The following is a 19,044-nucleotide window of genomic DNA, read 5'->3' on the forward strand; positions in this document are numbered from 1 at the left end:
CATAGGCTATGATCAGCTCACTGTCTGCCGCTGGCCACTTGGTCGTTACTTTAAAAAACAAAAACTTATATTTAACTAACAAAAAAAATGCTCCAAACGTTTTTCTAAATTAACTTAATAAAAACTAAATGAAATATAATCACTTTGCCATTACATACAAAACTGAACTATTTTAATAGCTGGACCAATAATAAGCTGTTTTGGGAGAAGGGGGAAAAAAGACGGGCTCGGGTCGGACTCGGGCTGGTAATTCTGATAAGCTGTCAGACACGGGCCGGGCTAGGACCTGAGCTTCTCGGGCCAGGGCCGGGCTAGGGCCTAAATTTGAGGCCCGTGCAGGGCTCTAAGCCGAACCAATAGGCAGCGTTAGTGCAAGCTGCAGTAGTCTGAAAAAGTTTGGATATTTGTCCTTCCGTAGCCTACTTCATCTTTAAGTTTCTCAAGAGTGATCGGCGATGTGAGCGCACATTTCACAAGATCCATTTCAGCTGTCACAAGCTGAGGGTGAATCTTAAGGCTTGCGTACATGCTTAGTAGTAAATTAACTTAATAAAAACTAAATGAAATATAATCACTTTGCCATTACATACAAAACTGAACTATTTTAATAGCTGGACCAATAATAAGCTGTTTTGGGAGAAGGGGGAAAAAAGACGGGCTCGGGTCGGACTCGGGCTGGTAATTCTGATAAGCTGTCAGACACGGGCCGGGCTAGGACCTGAGCTTCTCGGGCCAGGGCCGGGCTAGGGCCTAAATTTGAGGCCCGTGCAGGGCTCTAGCCTCCATGCTTCAGTAATCTCATTAGGAATCACTGCTTAAACCTGGCAGCTCTTCAGCTCCTTTCAAACATGTCTCTGTGCAGCACAGCTCCCACGAGCACCCAGGGGCTGCACGCATTACACCACCCACCCACACACTTGCCCGCCCACTGGTCTGCAAATGGAAACACAGCAAATCCACTTGATAAAACAGTAACAAACAGCTCAGATAGGATTCCCCAACACCACAGACGTCTGACAACATATTTGCTGCCACAGTGTCCTAAATCAGACACATTTAGTTTTAGGTGACAAATAAAACACACTTGATTATTTGCATGTAAAAAGAAGCTGAATTTACGAACACATCTTCCTAACCAATCACACATTTTTCTGGCCATGCATGTATGTTTAAAATGCAGATCTGTAGCGACCGTACTAGTTGCAGCTAACAACTCTCTAAATGTTGATGTTTTTCCTTATGATTGCTTTTTGGCATAAATGTTTAAATAAAAACTAATTTTTTAGTGTTGTAAGTGTTTTTTTAAATGTAACTTGTGGCTACTCTGATCAACCATCAGTAAAAGCACAGTACATTCAGATCATTCCTATATAGAAGATACATCGTGGTCCAAATCATAAGGTCATTCAGTCAGAGTGTGTCTGCATATGGTGAAAGAAGCGCAGACTGCACGCAGCTGAAGACCTGGAATCAGGCCAGAAGGCAAATCTATAATTCGTTGATGTCTTCTGAAAAGGCAGCAAGTACCACAATTCACTTTTAAAGGATGTCATTGATTTGACTAACAGCTTGGCAACAATGAAACACCTTGTCTTTTGTCAAAGCAGAAAGAGAGGCAGAGAATGAAAGAGAAAATGAGGTGGTTTTGGCTGTCTCATGCATCTTTAATACTCCAAGTACAGGGCCAGCTACTTTTCACCTGTACACACAGACACACACTCTTGACAGGATCATTCATGGTAAGAAATGTTAACCTCAGGGTCCATGAAAGTCTCCCATTCATGTAACATCAAAATAAAGTCACACAAAAAGTATTTTCATGCCTACCATTTGAAGATGATAATATCATAAAACCCAGTTAAATATGTAAAAGAAGGTATTTGGGAAATCCATCTAAAAACACATTTTTTTGCCATTATGTTTAATTCAGGAATGGCGTAGAAATTACACACTAACGCTTTTAGATGACAACCTTGATTTAAAACTATATACTTTAGTATGAAATCTCAGCTTTACTTAAGCATTTTCTCAGATTGTAAGATGTATGGATGGCATCAAGATGATGGAAAACCGATGAAGGCATCACTGTCACTCCCACTTTCGATAACGGCAAATCATGCGCCTCACATTTTTATATAAATAGCTGCCGTAAAATCTGCTGTTTTGAGTGTCAATGGCAACTCACTCCTTTAATCCAAACCATCGTGTTCACTATTTCTACTGTGGGGAGGAGGCACCTGGTTTCTATCAAGCGTTCCCTATGACCTTGTCTCTTATGGTCTAACCACTGCCCACAGAGCGCTAGACACAAAGAGAGAAAGATAGCCGGCTTACAAAGAAACAAGTGCTCAAAAGACTGCAGGGCGCAAACGGCACTTAAACACCCTTGAAATATAAACACATTAAGGTTGGAGAGCAAAACAATATTAAGGAGTAATTCATAAATAAATGCATAAACAGTGCTGCCTCTTAAGGTATATTTACATTTTGATAAACGCATATTCATAACAGAATTTACATTAAGACTGCACATAAAATCTTAAAATTTTAAACGCACAGAATTCGAGCTGTGACAGAAGCATTGTTGAACTGACACTTGCTGTGTTTTTTTGTAAGGGTAAGATACTGAACCTTTTTTTTTTTTTTTTTTAAAGAACTCAAAGTTCAAGTCATCGGAGGAAACAATTTAATCGACTTCAGGACAACACCCGTAATAGTATAAGACTAACACAAACCACATCGTTCCCACAGTCTAGCCAGGGATGCGTTTTATAAAAGTATCGTTAGCTAACTATGGTCACAAGTTCTATTGAACTCTACTGGTAACAGCGGAAATCATGACTATAGTTGTTTTTGGGAAATGCACCCCTGGGTAATCATTGGAAAATTAAGGTATCTTTAAGCATTTTTTTTTATTCCAATTAAAAATAGAATTGTATTTATTAGATAAACGATGTACAAGCAATATTAAAGCACACTAGGCTCTGAAAACAAATGTAAATGGACCCTATCATCTCCTAAAATTGTAAATAAATAAAAAGCAAATGATTTCATAAAATATTTACAATTTTAATATTTAAAATGTCGTTGTACCATACAAAATATTTCTGTACAAAATAATATTACTACTACTACTACAATAATGAATAACTGCAAAGTCTGTATATAGTTTAATACATAAAAATATGTATAATAAACATTAAAGGGATAGTTCTGCCAAAAATGATTTTTTTCATTTATTAGTCATTAATTACTCACCCTTATTTTTTTCTTCTTTGTGCACAAAAAGTATTCTCATAGCTTCATAAAATTACGGTTGAACCAGTGACGTCACATGGACTATTTTAACAATGTACTTACTACCTCAGAGGGTCAGAACTAGGGCTGGACAATAATTCAATATCAATATGTATCGCAATATAATTTCTCAATTACGGTGATATGATTTTTAAACATTTCCGATATTTCGCTATACATTACCAGTGTTTCCCATACACTGATTTATTTGTGGCGTTTGACTTCGTTGAATAAACATGAGCACTACACGTTTCAAAATCAAAACATGTCGTGGGTGTTTTATATGAATGTATCTCTGAAGGAAACCGACTGTCTTCAGAAAAGTTTCGATGGCATTTTCATTTATGAGCAGAGCTGATTTGATTACAGCTATTACTGGAGAAACCGCTGGTTCTACCGCTCTCAAAGCGCCTCCTGCTGGCAGACAATCAGTTTGCATTTTCAATAAGCCCATCTCCAGCAGCATGTTTTTGTTTTTGTTTTTCTGCAGCAACTCAGAGCACTTTTCATACTCTTTATCCTGGCTGAAGCACATTTGTTTCAATCTATAAGAATAATCAGCCTAAACTACCAGTCAAAAGTTTTTGAACTGTAAGATTTTTATTTTTTTTTTTTTTTTTTAAAGAACTCAAAGTTCAAGTCATCGGAGGAAACAATTTAATCGACTTCAGGACAACACCCGTAATAGTATAAGACTAACACAAACCACATCGTTCCCACAGTCTAGCCAGGGATGCGTTTTATAAAAGTATCGTTAGCTAACTATGGTCACAAGTTCTATTGAACTCTACTGGTAACAGCGGAAATCATGACTATAGTTGTTTTTGGGAAATGCACCCCTGGGTAATCATTGGAAAATTAAGGTATCTTTAAGCATTTTTTTTTATTCCAATTAAAAATAGAATTGTATTTATTAGATAAACGATGTACAAGCAATATTAAAGCACACTAGGCTCTGAAAACAAATGTAAATGGACCCTATCATCTCCTAAAATTGTAAATAAATAAAAAGCAAATGATTTCATAAAATATTTACAATTTTAATATTTAAAATGTCGTTGTACCATACAAAATATTTCTGTACAAAATAATATTACTACTACTACTACAATAATGAATAACTGCAAAGTCTGTATATAGTTTAATACATAAAAATATGTATAATAAACATTAAAGGGATAGTTCTGCCAAAAATGATTTTTTTCATTTATTAGTCATTAATTACTCACCCTTATTTTTTTCTTCTTTGTGCACAAAAAGTATTCTCATAGCTTCATAAAATTACGGTTGAACCAGTGACGTCACATGGACTATTTTAACAATGTACTTACTACCTCAGAGGGTCAGAACTAGGGCTGGACAATAATTCAATATCAATATGTATCGCAATATAATTTCTCAATTACGGTGATATGATTTTTAAACATTTCCGATATTTCGCTATACATTACCAGTGTTTCCCATACACTGATTTATTTGTGGCGTTTGACTTCGTTGAATAAACATGAGCACTACACGTTTCAAAATCAAAACATGTCGTGGGTGTTTTATATGAATGTATCTCTGAAGGAAACCGACTGTCTTCAGAAAAGTTTCGATGGCATTTTCATTTATGAGCAGAGCTGATTTGATTACAGCTATTACTGGAGAAACCGCTGGTTCTACCGCTCTCAAAGCGCCTCCTGCTGGCAGACAATCAGTTTGCATTTTCAATAAGCCCATCTCCAGCAGCATGTTTTTGTTTTTGTTTTTCTGCAGCAACTCAGAGCACTTTTCATACTCTTTATCCTGGCTGAAGCACATTTGTTTCAATCTATAAGAATAATCAGCCTAAACTACCAGTCAAAAGTTTTTGAACTGTAAGATTTTTAATGTTTTTTTTTTTTTTAATTATTCTCTTCTGCTCACCAAGCCTGCATTTATTTGATCCAAAGTACAGCAAAAACAGTAAAATTTTGAAATATTTTTACCATTTGAATATATTTTAAAATGTAATTTATTCCTGTGATCAAAGCTGAATTTTCAGCATCATTACTCCAGTCTTCAGTGTCACAGTGATCCAGAAATCATTCTAATATGCCGATTTGCTGATTATGAATATTTAAAACAGTTGAGTACATTTTTTTCAGGATTCTTTGATGAATAGAAAGATCCAAAGATCAGCATTTATCTGAAATAAAAAGCTTTTGGAACATTATACACTATTCCATTCAAAAGCTTTCAGTCAGTGATTTCTTTCTTTCTTTTTTTTTGGGAAAGAAATTAATCGCTGTACATTCACTCCCCCCACCTACAATCCCTGCCGGTATGAGACTCGAACCCGCAACCTTATTTGTAACATTATACACTATTCCATTCAAAAGCTTGGAGTCAGTATGATTTCTTTTTCTTTTGTTTTTTTGAAAGAAATCATAGAAATTAATACTTTTATTTAGCAAGGATGCTTTAAATTGATCAAAAGTGATGATAAAGACATTTATAATGTTACAAAGATTTCTATTCCAGATAAATGCTGTTCTTCTGAACGTTCTTTTCATCAAAGAAACCTGAAAAAAATTCTACTCCGCTGTTTTCAACATAAGAAATGATTTTTGAGCAGCAAATAAGAATATTAGAATGATTTCTGAAGGATCATGTAACTGGAGTAATGATGCTAAAACATATAGCTTTGAAATCACAGGAATAAATTACATTTTAAAATATTTTCAAATAGAAAACAGTTATTTGCTGGACAATAATTCAATATCAATATGTATCGCAATATAATTTCTCAATTACGGTGATATGATTTTTAAACATTTCCGATATTTCGCTATACATTACCAGTGTTTCCCATACACTGATTTATTTGTGGCGTTTTTGGTGAGCAGAAGAGAATTCTTTAAAAACATTAAAAACCTTACTGTTCAAAAACTTTTGACTGGTAGAGTATGTTAGCCTATAGTTTGAAGTTAAAGATATTAAAGGGGTCATATGATGCTTTTTTAAAGATCATTATTTTGTGTATTTGGTGTAACAGAATATGTTGACATGCTTTAATGTTCAAAAAACACATTATTTTTCAAACATAAAAAATCTTACTGTTCAAAAACTTTTGACTGGTAGTGCATGTTAGCCTATAGTTTGAAGTTAAATATATTCATATTAATTAGGTGAGTCTGAGACGATTATTTGACAGTGATTTCACATTTCTTGTTTGTATGAAGGCTAAATACAAATAAAAGGTGAACATTAATTTATTTGTGCTGTTTTTTTTCTAAAATATTATATGGTTTTATATGACGTGTCAGACTTGGCAAACTCATTTTTCATAAGTTTGTATGCAGACATCTGTTGTGGGCGCTCTTGGCAGTTTTTACAAGGCTTTTTTTTTTTTAATAGTGTTCATATCGATATCGGAATTATATCGTATTGACCAAAATGAAGAAATATACTGTGATATAAATTTTGGCCATATCATCCAGCCCTAGTCAGAACGCTCTCGGATTTCATCAAAAATATCTTCATTTGTGTTCTGAAGATGAACAAAGGTCTTACGGGTTTGGAACGACATGAGGGTGAGTAATTAATGACAGAATTTGCATTTTTGGGCAAACTATCCCTTTAAGATTATCAGGGCTCCAGACTGCGACCAAATGGTCGCATTTTGCGACCATTTTTTCTGCCTGTGTGACTACATTTTGTATGCGGTCGCACTGGCGCTACCACCATGCTGTTCAACTCATAAGCTCTACCATTTCTGTTGCATATGAGAAACATGAAACACGAAAATGAAAGCATCACGAAACCACACTACTTGTTTGAGCTGCGCAGAGCTTCGAGTGTAGAGCCTGGTTTATACTCGCCGCTTCAGCAGGAGCGCGAAGGTGTGCACAGCAAAAATGACACGAATTTTGAGGAAACGATGGATGGGTTTCAAGCTAAAGTAAAGTAAAAGACCACTTCTTAAACCAGAGAAGGTGAACATGTTGGTATTCTTGTGGAAAAAAACAAGTCCTATCAGCGACAGCCAGTTTAGTTTTACTTTTCTTTTTGTTTTTATTTTGAATAGTCTGTTATCTTTGCTGTTTACCTCACTATGGAGGCTTTCCTTATTTATTTATTTTCATTTGATTTCTCAGTGTTTGCTAAACATTATGTCATTTATTAGTCGGTATATAATATAGCATGTGGTGTATGCTATGCCTCATCTTATTCGTTTTTGTTAATAAACGTTATGTAAGCTAGTTTGTCATTGTAGCTTACGGTTTTATTATTGTGCTTTTTAATTAAGAATAACAATGAATCCATCTTTCAAGCATTTGTATTAAGCAAAGGGTGTATACATGTAAGCATTGTAAAATGTGAAACCAAGATCGTGAATTCGTGAAAATAATATATATATATTTATATTATTTTTCATTTAATGCAGTATTTCATGTTAAAATAAGAGTCAATGCCTTTAAAATCCAATTTTTGAAGCCTGATTAGTGCCATCTGGTGGGAGTAAAATAAGAAAAACATCTGCAATTCCATGGTTTAGCCCATAGATTCCTATATAGCTCTATATAAAAGGCCTATAAATTCTCTAATTGTTTTTAGACATAAATACTTATTTTTATTTTATTAATAAATTCATAGAGACGTTTTTAACGTCAAACTGTTGCTTCTGGTCAAAATACAAGTCCATAATCCATAATAGCACATCCTCCAGTAAGAAAGTCTGTCTGTTGTCAATCTGTAAAGTCCCTGTTGTTTTCCACTGACATATTTGTTTAGAACTCTTTTTGACTGTTTTCGCTTGTTAAAGGTGCTTGATCTGTTCATAATTCTCCCCTGATTCAGACAAGATTACTTTTTCACTGGAGAAAGCATTATTATGGATAGAGAAGTCGTATTTTTTTATTTGATTCCTCAGTGTTTGCTAAACGTTCTGTAATTTATTAGTCGGTATATAATACAGCATGTGGTGTATGCCATGCCTAATCTTATTCGTTTTTGTTAATAAACGTTTGGTAAGCTAGTTTGTCATTGTATCTTACGGTTTTATTGTTGTTGTGCTTTTTAATTAAGAATAACAATGAATCCATCTTTTGTTTTAGTCTTAAGCTAAAGTAAAGTAAAAGACCACTTCTTAAACCAGAGAAGGTGAACATGTTGGTATTCTTGTGGGGGGGGGGAACAAGTTTTTTCAAGCACGGTCACCGACAGCAAGTTTAGTTTTACTTTTCTTTTTGTTTTCATTTTGAAAAGCTTGTTATCTTTGCTGTCTCACGTTATGCTATGGAGGCTCTCTTTTATTTATTTTTTTATTTGATTCCTCAGTGTTTGCTAAACGTTCTGTAATTTATTAGTCGGTATATAATACAGCATGTGGTGTATGCCATGCCTAATCTTATTCGTTTTTGTTAATAAACGTTTGGTAAGCTAGTTTGTCATTGTATCTTACGGTTTTATTGTTGTTGTGCTTTTTAATTAAGAATAACAAAGAATCCATCTTTTGTTTTAGTCTTAAAAAGTGAAATATGTATAGATGTATATAAGCAAATTAGATAAATATCTAAGATTGTGAATTCGAAAGTGAAAGCATCCGAAGACCAGCTTATAACACAGCAAAAGAGGAACTCATAGCAGGACAGTGAGCCCTGCCCCTTAGTGCAGAGGTCCCCAACCACCGGGTCGCGACCCACTACTGGACCGTGGAAGAATTGCTACCGGGTCGCAAGAACGTTCTGGGAAAAATGTGTATAGATATGGCACTCTGTTATTTATTTATGTTAATGATTGTTCTAATTATTCTGTATTTTCTTTGTATGCGATTGATATGGAGTAGCAATTTGACAATTTCATGTTAAATAAGTAAATGAAAGATTGCTCAGATCTGTCACATATTAGGAGTTAAACGGATCGCAGTTGATCCGTAAAAGGTACGGATGAGACCCTACCGTTCGGCACACACGTGATTCGCAGATTAATTTGCCAATTTACACGTACAAGCAATTTTAAACAACAAGAAGAAACGAAAGAGAGCTCAATTCGTTACTCACGCGCTGTTCTCGCACACAACCAAAGCGCGCACAAGCATAGAGACGCGTTTCAGACAGCGCGAAAATACCGAGTTGCGTATACATACACATAAAATTAGCCTGTCAAAAACCCTTCACAGCATTGTCATTCTCTGTACTTTAAAAAAATTTTTTATAGCTTATCCGAAAAAATAGTCCAATCTGTGACTAAAGAAAAAACAATATAATGCGTTGAACCACTATATAATGCTATTATAATACTATATAATAGCCTAATATATATATATATAGGCCTATTAGCCTATATACATCCTCCCAATATATATATATATATATATAATATATAGGCCTATTAGGTTGGAGACCCCTGCCTTAGTGTATAGAGCTGCTCCCCACAGCCACAGGTTCCTATGCAGGAGTCATTATCAGCTGTAGGGTCATTAAACAGAGAGATTAATGTCTGCTCAACCATTGGCCTCCAGGGATTGAGCCACTACAGGAGCCTCTTCTCTTTCTTCCTGCTTATTTTCTCTGTTGTCCCCCTCCCCACCCATCTTTCTTTATTTCTCTCTAGCTCATCTTCATCCTCTGCTGTAATCCGTCTTCCCTCTCTCTCTCTCTCTATCCCTTTCTCTACTCTTTGTGCCCTTGGCTTTCCTTTCTTTCTCTCTTGCTCTCGTTTGTTCTTTTTCTCTGAATATGAGAGCAGAGCCTTACAAGGACCAGCGCTTCAATTACTAATTAATGACTATGTCCAAAGATGACAAGAGAGTACAGCAAGAAAGAGAGAAATGCAGAGAAGAGAAAAGCATAAATATGGAGGGAAGAGAAGGCAGGGCTCCCCTCTTCTTTGGTTTGGGGAATTAAGTACAAAAGCTAATGCATCATCAGGACAGGGTGAACAAGTCTGACCACACCATAGTTACAGCAGCACAGACACAGAGCACTTGCTGAAAATTGTAAGTGCATTTCAGAGACGGATTAATGGGAACAATAATCATCAATACTGATTACAACCAATACCATTTATGACACTTCTACCAGTTCTTATATTATGACCATATTTCATAAATTATAAAACTTAACGCTTCTAATTTGTCACCAAAGTTTCAGACAGTTTTTTAAAAAGAAATTAATACTTTTATTCCACTAAAATGATTTTATCTAAAGTGACCGCACAGACCTTTTTGTTGTTACAAAAAAATATATATTTCAAATAAATGCTCTTCTTTTCAACTTTCTATTTTTAAAGAATCCTGGAAAAAAAGGTTTAAAAATGATCTATTACCAAAAATTCTGTACTGGTGCATCCCTACTGAATATGCTTCTCATCGACTGTCCAAAAACCACCATGAACAGGTTTAAACCAGGTTCCCTCTCGCTAAAAGGGACAGATAATCATTTATCTATTTCAGATGTCTGCAGGTCTTGACCATTAAGCCAAACACAAGCAACTTTCAAGCATAATATAAACTGATGTTTGCAAACATTACCGGTAAGGGCATAAAATAGATTGTTATTGACAACAGCAATTGCACATTTCAACAGAAACCACCAAAGCCCTGCATTACAGAAATAACACACAGTCTTGCAACACAAAGCCCTTAACCTGTCAAAAGGCACAACAAGATTAAAAAGGGGAAAAATACAAATCAGACCTCACACACGCGGCGAGAAAACAAAGAGGAGCTTTGCGCGTTATGCCGAGCAGCAAACCACCAGCAGTGTAAATCAACCCAAATCTTTCTCCTTCAATAAAACAAATGAAATAATACCAATTTCAGGTGACCTAGAAATGTATTTTTATCACTAAACAGAATGCGTTTGTACAAGACCCATGCTGTTTTCTGGTAGGCATCTGGCACAATGTCTGATTGTCTGATCATGTTGCTTGACTGTTATGGTATCCAAAGTCTGTTTAAAACTGAGGAAACGGTGGAAGGCCGGGGGAAATTGAGAACGACAACAACACACCTTCTGAAGCAAAGGAGCTTGTATTATTTCCTTTTGCATTGACATCATTTCCTGTTGGAGGCAGAGCTCTCCAGCCATGGGTCAAAGGTCGAAGCAAGCCGAGGGTTTACAAATGGCCTTCCTGGAATGATCTCACTTTCGAATGCCCCTACGGTCTTCAGACACGCAGTTATGTCAGGGAAAGGCAACAGCAGACATCATCTCCTCCAGCGCACTCAGTTCTCTCTGTGTCGATGGGATCCAACATGTTTTCAAAGAACCTTTTCTCTGAGCAGCTCAGCTCTGTGGCCCTAGGGTTCACACTACACACAGCTTGCCAATAGAAGATTCCTGCTCTTAAATGCACGGCTCATGTGTCTGACAAACAGTTCCAGTCAAGCCGCAAGCACACCACCAGTGTGCCTAAGAGTCATGGCCTATGTGACACCCGGACAAATACTAAAACGGTTCATCACAACTTGTGTCATTATGTTGGTGGGAGACTCTCAGAGGTCAATCTGTAATTACTGCGACTGACGGGCTCTCGGTGTACTTGGCTTACTGCTCCAACTAACACTTGCACACATATTAAAGGTGCAGTGTGTAATTTCTATACTACATGGAGCAGTTAGTTTTGTAGTGGCCCCACACAGCAAAAACTTAAGACTGACTCAAAATAGGTTTGGCCAATATTTTTGACTGTTATTAATGAATGATTGGTAAGTTGGTTGTCGAACAGGGAATAAATAAATAAAATCAGGGTGTAAAAGGAAAAAAAAAATAATGTTTGTGAATGAAAACAAAAATAATGATAATAATAATAATTAGCACTAGTAGTAAATAAAATTTGGTTGTAAGAGTTTGGTTGTAAAAGTAAAAAATAATAACAAAATTAAAAAAAAAAAAAAACATTTCAAAAAAATTTTTAGAGTCACTAGTGCTTTCCTTTTTTCTCAAATCATAAATTTCAACGTCATTTAAACAAAATAAATGTCGGTATGACTATGAGCTTTCATTTTATAGCCTGAAAGCCCATCAGCCTTCAGCATAATGGGTATCACCAGCAGCTGTCTTTGAGCTATGCGGTAAACAGGTAGCCCTCACGAAAAAACCCAGAGGAGGGAGAGAGAGAAGAGGGGAGAGAACGGGAAGAAAAAGAGAGGGAGAGAGAAGCTGCCAGCACAACTCGCACCACAGGGAGACTGGCAGACGGGGGAGGGAGCGAGAGAGTTTAGCAGACGAGTGTCAGAGGAGGAAAAATGAGGAAGAAATGAGCCCTACAGCAATTAGCCTTACAGACAGACTACAGCTCCTTAATTTCTATGCAAAAAAGATCAGAGAGAGAGGAAAGGGGAAAAAAAAAAAAAAGAGAAGGAGGGAGGCAAAAGGGAGAGAGGAAAAGCAGAGGGGAGGGAGAGAGAAAGAGACAGAAAAGAGGAGGGAAAAAAGACCTTATTCATGTCTCGTTCTGTGGATGCCCCTGGATAGAACTGACATCAGCAAGCGCCACCGACGGGAACAGAGAGCAGCAAGGGGGAGGGGAGGCGATCGGACATTTACATAAAAATAGAGGGCCGTGGTCTATCGAGGAGATGCTCATTTACTCCAATGGCAGTTCGGTTATTCCAGATCATTCCATCACATAACAAGCGGAGCACTGGGATTGGCTCTCTCCCGCGTTCCATTCAGAGTCGGGTAAAGTTGCCTCTCAAACATCAGCCAAATGGCCTCCTGTCTCATTACATCTCCGAAACAGCACTCCATGTTTTCTTCCACTCACTCGGTGATTAAATATGAGGCTTCAGAAGATCAGTCAAGTTCTTCCTTCACTTGCTCTTCCCTTGGGACAGGAGTGATTAGTTAACAAACAGGAATGGCACTTGCCGCAAAATTTTAAGACTTTAACAAGCTGTACGAGGGGAGAAGGAACAAACATGGACGAATAAACATGCAGAGACACCAACATCTGAGCTGAAACAGCCCCAGACAAAGCCTCCGAGTTACACTATTGTATTAACATCCAATCCCAAGTGGGCCAAGCTGAATACAGGAGTAAATGCGGTTCAAAACGTTTGTGGATCACATAATTGAAACCACACTCACGATTCCTGCATTCGCATTTTAATGTGATTTAAAACGATTTAATTGAAGGAACGGAAAGAACTTGCGCCTTGTTTGCGTGCAGTGCACACATCTGAAGCGCAAGCACAGAGAACAGCGGTCGCGTCGTGGTGCGGGTTCCTAGTTTTATGTCCGTTCTCGAACCGTTCCGTGCATTTCCACTGTAGAAAAGTTTGTTCCGGGCCAAAACTGACTTCTTTCTTATTTATCGACCAGTATGCAGAAAACTACGTCAGTATATCATCATAAACACAGAAGCTAAAAAGACAGAATTAAACTTTGACAGTTAGGACAACCATCTGATCAGCAAAAAAAAAGCCTGCTACATACACAGGTCTAAATATTATTTACGTTAAACAACTGAAAAATCACTGCAAAACTGTGAGAAATGGCTGCGCTGCTTAAAATTCAGCTTTGCCATCACAGGAATAAACTGCATTTTAAAATATATTAACATAACACAATATTACTGTATTTTTGATTTAAACAAATGCAGCTTTAGTGAGCATAAGAGACTTCAAAAACATTTTAAATATCTTACCGACCCCAAAACGTTTAAACAATAGTGTATGTTTTGACTATCAGCATCAAGTAGCACTGCCAAAATATGTGATAAGTGTTCACAAGAGATGTATTTGAGATGCATGTTAACACCAGGTGTAAACAGAGTTTTAAAATCTGAGACAGAGTGGAGAATATGGTGATGAAGAGGTCAGCAGCAGCTCTAGCCACTATATCCAATGCAAATCTTCAGATTTCCAAGCCTTTGTGAATCTCCTGTGCTGAATTTCTGACACAAGGCTTAATTACGGCAAGACACATTAATTCCGGCCTGTTCACTTGGTTCTTGAAACCTTCTGAGATGTGTGTTCCTCAAGTGAAGCGTACAACAGAAGTGATAGTGCCATCTTTCTTTCTCTCTCTATCCCCTTTAAAGTCTCGCTGGACCTGCTGTTCACTGATTCACACCTTCACTGCCAAGGTGCCAGTAGGGATCTAAATCAGGTGCTCCGTGGTCCAGCGCAGGCGAATATATTTACGCGTGTGTGTGTCTTAAGAGCTTAATCTTTATTGCATCCCGTGGGCCTCCGCTGTGTTTGTATGAGGGCCAGCAGAAAGTCGACTGCATGTGTGTTTGTGAGAAAGACATCAAGAAGTGCGTGTCAAGAGAGATGTTGAATGAGCAGCAGGTTCACACGTCTGTTGCAAGGAAAGAAGGTCAAGTGGCTATGACCCTGCTGATGTCAAGACGACCGCAGGCATAACATTTAGTCCTGAAACACAGGCTGTTTGACACATTGTCTGATCCTGAATTAGATGAACAGAGAACCACAGATGCCTACAAGAGGAACAAATTTAAAGTACACAGCTTAATGCAACATTTGAAAATCTGAATTAGCACTCGGATAAAATAAAACTGCAATAAAATCAATGCTCCTCTGACAGTTTTTCCAACACCTTATGACCAAATAAAAGTCTTCCTTGACTTTTCTGGCTGTTCAAGATCAGCAATCTCTTACCAAATAAATATTTTAGAGCAGGGTTTAACTTACAAAATTTGTTCACACTAAAAACTACTTATCCAGGCCTCGAAATCACCATTTTGAAAATTCCTTGATATTACAGGGTTCCCACAGTTCTGAAGACCAACAAGTGAAGAAATAAACAAGAGGTGTCAAGAGGAAGAGAGAAGCACATGTCTGACTTCTCTGAGAGTCATGAGGCACAACTGGGATGCAGCCATTATAGCAAACATCTCCACAAACGAATGAAAAATACAGCAGTCTCTTATGGAATGGGTGAATTGGTCATTCTTTTCCCCATAAGGCTCCATTTCTGTCCCTCCTCTGGCACAATGAACGGCAATGAGGGAGGGTCAATGGACAAAGGAAAAAAATTAATCGCCTCTTCCTATTTCTCTATATCATCCCATTTTTCTTTCCTTCTGTTTCTCACTGTAAAAGAAGGCATGAATAAAGATGGGACAGATCCATCTCCTTCGTCCATAAAGGAAAGGAGAAAAAAAAGCAGGGAAAGAAAGAAAGGTGGAAAATGAAAGCTTTTCCACAGACATCCATGATGCTTTCTGCTCATTCATGCTTCGATGCTCTTCATTATTCCATCCTTCAAAGAGCTTAAGAAATAAAAATGAAGCAAAACTTCTTCGATATTTCCAATTCCTTTCTTTTGCCTTTCATCAAACCGAGGGATTTGCACTCACACACATCGGATGAGATGTGACGCCGTCACACAGACTCCGCTGCTCTGTTTCATACAATGCAACACTAACCCAAAACAACCCTTAGGTCTGGGTTAGCAGAGCGAGAACTGATCTTAAAAGAAAACGCAATTATAAAGGCATTTCACATCATTTCTGCCGCACAGATCTACAGGTGATCACTTCTACAGAGATGAATCAAACACCTTCAGACAAGTCAGTTCAAACACAACAGAGGGCTCTTGATCTATTTTTATCACTCTAACAGTTCTTGCAAACATTTAAAGTATTGTAGCTTGTATAAACTTAATGGCACACTTTTTAGGTTTATCCGCAAGCGACAGACGCTGACTGCTAAACTGGGACTGTAGAAACAATAACCGAAGATCTTTGCTTGGGCCTACGGCACATTTTGATGACAAGTAACTAAAATGCACACGCAAAGAGTGTGTGGGTGTGAGAGAGGAAGGAGGAGGAAGAAATTCAGAGAGACCACAGTCGATAGAGAAATAAAGTGGGTGAAAAGGAAAAAAGAAACTGAAAAACGCAAAACAAAGGACTTTTCGTTAGAGCCAGTGAAACATAGTGAGCTGCCTACCTAGACAGCATGAAAAGGTACTTAGGTGTGCCATAGGGCTGTCAAAAAATAAATAAATAATCGAATTTTGAATATTCGTCGAATTAAAAAAAAAAATAAAAAAAATATCTACATTCGAATGCAAAAACGTTGCATTCGAATTTTAGGTCTGCGTCAGCCATCAGGCAGCCTTATCAGTGGCGCACGAAATGCGATGACAATGTAAGTGTCATTGCATTTTAATGCTTTTGTTAGCCCATCCAGTTGAACACACTAGATGCGGTGCTGCTACGTTGTTCATTCAATATATTGCGGAAAACGAGAGCATCAGTGTGGCGAAGATGTTGGAAAATTTGAATTTAGTTTTTCAGTCATTTTGACAGCCCTAGTGTGCCATGATAGCATATCGCCCCATCTTTTTTATGTGTATATCGACTTGATACAAAAGCACCAGTACTTTTCACATTGACAATGCTCAAAGATGCTATCTAGGTGGGCAGCTCACTAGGTTTTGGAACAAACTCAGAGTTGCGCTCAAAAGCTTACCTGTCAGTTCGTGGTGGATGAGCTCAGAGAAGTTGGGATCGTCGCCCCACCAGAAGAGCCAGAGCTCCCGGCGTCCCTGCCTCTGGCTCCGCCTCCACACACTCAGCACATCCGCCTTCAGACAACGGCTGAAGCTGCAGAGGATGGGGTCCTCCTCGGTGACCGGAAACAGGATGGGCGCCGAGGTCGGACCTTGCCACACGTACCTCTTCCATTTTATCCCTGTCAAATCAGCCTGTGAGAAAGAGAGATTGCATTAGATTCTGTCAGTAAGGCAGTTCGCTCACCAACTGCGAAAAGACACATATTCGGCAGCACCTAAAAGTCTTAGTGCTGATCTATTATCTGGTTTTAAGACCAAAGATAAATGGCACTGATGTGATGGAACAGACCCTGGAACAGCAGCACTCGAGCTATGAAATACTTAATGGACCCCAGCCCAGGAGTTAATCCTGCTTTAATGATCCGCTGTAAGATCAGCCATACTCAGACCGAAACAGACAGGAGAGATCAGAAAAACAATGAGTGACGCATAGGAACGAAAGACTTGAAATAAATGCAAAAAGCAAGGAAAATGGGAATATAAAAATATTGAAGGGAATAAAAATAACCACTTTATGAGCGCAAATTAACAAATAAAACGATGTGATGTGATACACATCCTTAATTGACTTGGCAGGACAGTTCATGCAGACCTCAGCTTTCATAAACTTGACGGCTGCATTTATAAAGAGATCAGGACAAAAACAACCATTAATTGTTATAATCTATAAACCCTGACTAATGGCAAGCTTAAAAACTGTGTTTTTCTCATATGCACTGCCAGTTAAAACCAGAGATGGAAAAAGACAGTTGTTTACAGTCATGTTCACAATAATGTTCATTTGTTGCAAAGTGAAACTTGTTGCAGCTGTTGAAAAATATTTCCATCTGACTTAGGAGTGCAGATCAAACACCTGCAAAATATGCAAAGAGAACATCAGCAGAGGATGCACAGAAAAAAAAAAAACAGCAGCAAAAGCTGTTACACACTTGTTAGTGAAACTAAAAATGGGACAAATCTGGCAGTCGAAGCTTAGACCGTTGACAGCTGACGAGGGGGGAAAAAGTCAGAATAGCCTTGAAGGCATAAAGAAGAAATTGGCAGAAAAGTAAGAGGAAAGTAAACGGCCTCATGAAGCACCCAACTTTTCCAGCACAACATTCTTGTTTTCCAAAAAGATTTTTTTTTTTTGATGGAATTCAATATGGTCTAAAATTAGAAACAACCACAATATGCAAAAACATCAACGGAAAGAGTGTGTGTTTTAAGGGCAGAAGTCATGTTCGGCTTAAAGAATCTGGCTCCTTTGACTTTTTACTTAAACTTGAGTGGTTTGTTGGGTCATGGCTTTCCACATAACTTCCTCCTTCGTCACAACATCTCTCCTTCCTCTCCCTTTTACACAAAAGTTTTACAAGAAGTCTTCCGAGTGTTGCCAGGAATGACAGCAGATGCTTCTCATGAGAATCAAAGCAAACAGCTGAGCTACAGGTGAAGTGACACCAACAACCTCCTTGAGATGCACTCCATCTCATGGCCCGAAACTATTCGACGCTTTCTCTGTTGCTCTCACTCCCGAGAGATGCTTATCAATAGCATCTGTCTTGCATTGCTTCAGCCACTCAAAAAAAGTCAATCAGCGCTCGAAGACCAATAGCCCCTGGAGACCGTTCAATGACAGGAAAATAGCTTAACACGCACTCAAGATAAAAACTGTGACTGTTTTCAATCCATTTAACTGAAAGATTTCATCTTCAAAAGATTTTCACAAGCAAAATGACTAAGAATGCACCGGTAGGATTTTTTTTGGCTGATACCGATACCGATTTTAAAGGGGTCATACGATGCGATTTCAATTTTTCCTTTCTCTTTGGAGTGTTACAAGCTCTTGGTGCATAAAGATCTGTAAAGTTGCAAAGACTAAAGTCTCAAATCCAAAGAGATATTCTTTATAAAAGTTAAGAGTCAGCCACACCTACCTAAAACGGCTCGTTCTAACACGCCCCCACATACCTACGTCACTATCTGGGAAGATTTGCATAACTCCGCCCAAATGTTCACGCAAAGAAAGAAGGCGTAACTTTTATTCTCGCTGTAGTATTGTTACCGCCGCCGCCATGTCGTGAAGGCGCTGTGTGCTTCGTTGTGAAAGCAAAACTACTTTGTTTGGCCTTCCAAAAGAGGACGATATCGCTTCGTCATGCCTGGAGCTGATCCGTGCTGGTCGCTGAGGAAATACATCAACTTAGTGCTGTGGATCGCCGGATCGGCTTTCACCGTGGAA

The 19,044-nt window shown here is 38.0% G+C and overlaps 1 protein-coding gene across 1 annotated transcript in view; it reads right to left on the reverse strand.

Annotated features, from left to right (window-relative positions):
• LOC107693951 (mediator of RNA polymerase II transcription subunit 13-like) overlaps window positions 1-19,044 on the reverse strand; it is an 89,066-nt gene that overhangs the window by 58,626 nt on the left and 11,396 nt on the right. The window contains exon 2 of the mRNA XM_016493526.1: window positions 16,718-16,952. Coding sequence (XP_016349012.1) covers window positions 16,718-16,952 — 235 coding nt within the window. The remainder of the gene's footprint in view (window positions 1-16,717; window positions 16,953-19,044) is intronic.

This window comes from Sinocyclocheilus anshuiensis, unplaced genomic scaffold, assembly GCF_001515605.1.
Source record: "Sinocyclocheilus anshuiensis isolate Anshui unplaced genomic scaffold, SAMN03320099.WGS_v1.1 scaffold694, whole genome shotgun sequence".
NCBI classification, from domain to species: domain Eukaryota; kingdom Metazoa; phylum Chordata; class Actinopteri; order Cypriniformes; family Cyprinidae; genus Sinocyclocheilus; species Sinocyclocheilus anshuiensis.